The sequence below is a fragment of the Dreissena polymorpha genome, chromosome 3 (genome assembly GCF_020536995.1).
Source record: "Dreissena polymorpha isolate Duluth1 chromosome 3, UMN_Dpol_1.0, whole genome shotgun sequence".
NCBI lineage: Eukaryota > Metazoa > Mollusca > Bivalvia > Myida > Dreissenidae > Dreissena > Dreissena polymorpha.
The window spans coordinates 65595144-65598843 of record NC_068357.1 but is presented as its reverse complement, the minus strand read 5'-3'; the positions used below and the strand labels follow the sequence as shown (position 1 = coordinate 65598843).

Genomic DNA, 3700 nt, shown 5'->3' with positions numbered 1-3700 from the left:
TCATGTACCCTTTCACTTAGCTTTCAAATCGATAGCAGGCTACTATTGCAACGTCGTTGATTTGACATACTTTGAGACGAACCCTTAACTTATTGTGCAATCGTAACACTTCGTCCATCTCCGGATTCTCCGTAAAGAGTAGACCTTATGCAATAAATAGCCGGTTGGTTCAGCAGAGTGCTTATTGTGATCGGAATCCATTGTGTACACACCGGTCTTACTGACAATAACGTAGTGACGTCACCATCTATTTATGTAATGATCGATATCGAAATAAATATCGACAGTCATTGGAAATTTGAGTTACAAAGTTTTAATGTATTATAAGTGTAAGCGTGAAAAATGAAACTGAATGTGCGATATCTAGCTTGCGCTATAGGGATGTGTACAGTTTTAAGCATTTTGATAAACATGGATTTATTTGAACCGTTATTTAACCGTACAAATGGATCTTTATTTCTGGATAAAGAAGTTTTCGCGAAGGAGCATGCGCTAATTTATCCTACGAACCTGTCTCTAGAGAGTTCACAAAATATTGACAGTGGTGTTGACGAAACGTTCGCCATTCCCAAAACTCTTATGAATATCCAAGTGAACTTCAATAATACGAAAAAAAGGTTTAAACCCGATGACCCGAAGAAGATTGTTTTAAATTTCAACGAGGAGCCTTGGACCTCGGTAGGTGAGGCGAACATGTTGTTTAATAGGTGTGAATACAACAACTGCGAAATGACAACCGACCGTTCCAACTTGAAGACTGCATCTGCTATATTATTCAATTATTGTCACTCTAACATGGGCTTCCACCCACCAATCACCAAAGAGGAACGGAGCCCAGACCAAGCGTGGATCTTCCGGTGTCTGGAGACGCCAGTGCACTTCTCGTTTGACGATTACAAGCAAGAGGCATGGCTCGGAATGCTTAACTGGTCAATTTCTTACCGGCTTGACTCCGACATTCCACAGACGTACGGCACTTTAGTCACCAGACGACAACCGCTATACAAGGACTACCGCGCCATCTTCCGATCAAAGAACCGGACCGCCCTTTGGATGGTGAGTAACTGTTACGTCCAAAGTCAAAGACTGGAGTACATTAACGAACTGAAATCGCATGGGTTTGAAGTCGACGTGTACGGAGAATGCGGCAAGGGATTTCTTACCAATGAACAGTTCTTAGAACTTCTGCCGCAGTATAGGTATTACCTTTCGTTCGAAAATTCGCTATGTAATGATTATATAACCGAGAAATTCTTTCAAAGGTATAATCATGACTGGATAACCGTTGTCAGAGGGGGTGCTGATTATAAACGTCTGATTCCAACAAATACTTACGTTGACGCTGCGGACTTTCCACAAGCGAAACAATTGGCAGAGTACTTGAAGACCCTCGCTATCGACGAAGAACGATACGTGAGCTTATTAAAAGAAAAGGATAAATACGAGGGCATCTTTCGCTTAACAGTTCATCATATGTTTTGCAACATGTGTAGGCGGCTTAACAATTTGGACGACTACAGGAAGTCTTATGTAAATGTTAGGGACCACGTTGAAAATGGCCAGTGCAGAATGCCAATTGACGTGATCAATCCACACAGCAAGAATATGTACCGGAATTCCGAACGAACGTTCTATAAAACATAACAAAGGACATAACTTGATGGCAAAAATTCAAAATACCATACTCTTAGCCATGTTGTTGTGTTATAAGTCGTCAGTCCAACCCCAATACAATACAGTCGTGTTCTGAGAAAACTGGGCATAATGTTTGTGCGTAAAGTGTCGTCCAAAATAAGCCTGTGCAGTCTGCACAGGCTAATCAGGGACGACACTTTCCGCCTAAATTGGATTATTGCTAAGAAGAGACTTCATTTAAACGAAAAAAGTCATAAAAGCACTGCACAGGCTAATATGTGACGACACTTTACGCACGAGCCCAGTTTTCTCAGAACGCGACTCAATAGGTTTGCCAGCGTCAACTCGTAAGTCCGTCTGTTTAGTTGAATATGTCTCGAAAACTCCAAATTAGCTTTAAGGACTAGTCCTCATACCGTTATTCGAACTCAGGGACCTTCGAAAACGTAGGCATCTAGCACTCGCATCGTAAGCGATTGCTCCCGGGATCGAGCCCCGGTCAGAGCAATCGACCTTTACAAGAAGGGTCCCGGGTTAGAATCCAAAAACCATGGACCACTCTCGTATGAGGCGAATGCTTTGGGACTCGAATATCCGACGCTTTCGTTGCTAGTGCTCAGACCGGGGATGGAACCCTGATCCAAGTCGTAAAGAAGGCAAGTGCTCATACAGGGGCTCAATCCCGGGATCCATAGCTTACAGGGATAGTGCTCAAACCGGCGCTCGAACCCAAACACACAGTAGTACGAGTATAAGGGTACTGACTGTGATAAAACAGTAAAGATGAAACAGCCTATCTGATTGGTTAAATTATGTTGTGGTACAAACTTAGTAAGTTGTTCCCACAACTAATTAAGTTGTTGTCTCAACTTAGTAACTTGCCGCCAGAAGTTATAAAGTTGAAGGAACAACTTTCTATGTTGAGACCCCAATAAGTTGTAGGGACAAGCTATTAGTTGTGACCACAAGTTACTAAGTTAAGGCCTCAACATTTTATATTATTTTGATCTCTTTTTGCATTCATCAATGCTATAAAATGTACATCGTTGAATTATTCTATAAGCAAAAGTTTACTTTTCGTCAATTTACCATAAATATACGCGGCTATATTGATACTTTAATATATTAATTAGCGCGCAAAATGACGAAGTTACATTTTTTCAGCTTCGTCATTTTGACTTCAATCAATTGCGGTTCGTCATTACATCACACGACTGTTTTGAGCTGTTGCAATTGGTTAACTAGTTGGTAATTTTGGGTACATGCGCATTGATTTCCCGCTTTGCACAGTATCAAAATCGCGAAATGCCAAAAATGTAGGTTCGGCATTTTAAATTGCGACCATCAATATGAGCATTTGAAAATGCATGCATGTCACGCCCCATGATTGCTTAGTCGTTTAATCCAGGGGCAGACGAACGGAGATGAGAACATATACGTAGGAAAAACTGAAAGCTTAAAGGGGCTTTTCACGTTTTGGTAAATTGACAAAATAAAAAAGGTTTCAGATTCGCAGATTTTCGTTGAAGTTATGATATTTGTGAGGAAACAGTAATACTGAACGTTTACCATGCTCTAAAATATCAATTATATGCATCTTTTGACGATTTAAAAACCTGAAAATTATAAAGCGTTGCGACGCGAACGATTGAATAATTTGGAGAGTTCTATTGTTGTCGTTATATTTGGTGATACTACGAGGATTGCTTCTATAAAGTATAAAATACATCACTCTTTGTATGAGCACGGATGGCCGACTGGTCCAAGCGATAGACTTTTACTCCAGGGGTCAGTGGTTCGAGCCCAGTTGAGGGTTACTTTTTTATTCTGTAAATGTATGTTTGTTTTTTACTGGAGCTTTTAAGATCCAATGTTAACATTTATCAATATAAAGCATTTAATAACAAACTTCAATACAGGCTAAAATCTGTGAAAAGGCCCCTTTAAACGTTATTTTACATTTTTATTTTATTTATAGTTATCAGTAATACGCAATGTAATGTTATTAAAAATTTAATAAAACATTGTTAAAGAGAGCATATAATTTATTTTACTAAATGTAATA

The 3700-nt window shown here is 39.6% G+C and overlaps 1 protein-coding gene across 1 annotated transcript; it reads left to right on the top strand.

The window, feature by feature from the left end:
• The first annotated feature begins 277 nt into the window (after window positions 1–277).
• LOC127874520 (alpha-(1,3)-fucosyltransferase fut-6-like) lies at window positions 278–1740 on the top strand. Its single transcript, XM_052418879.1, has one exon. It carries the CDS (start codon window positions 343–345, stop codon window positions 1642–1644), a length of 1302 nt encoding a protein of 433 aa, XP_052274839.1. The 5' UTR covers window positions 278–342; the 3' UTR covers window positions 1645–1740.
• The last annotated feature ends 1960 nt before the right edge of the window (window positions 1741–3700 follow it).

Coding starts and splice junctions, on each gene's coding strand:
- LOC127874520 (XM_052418879.1), top strand. CDS start 343: ATGAAACTGAATGTGCGATATCTAGCTTGCGCTATAGGGATGTGTACA.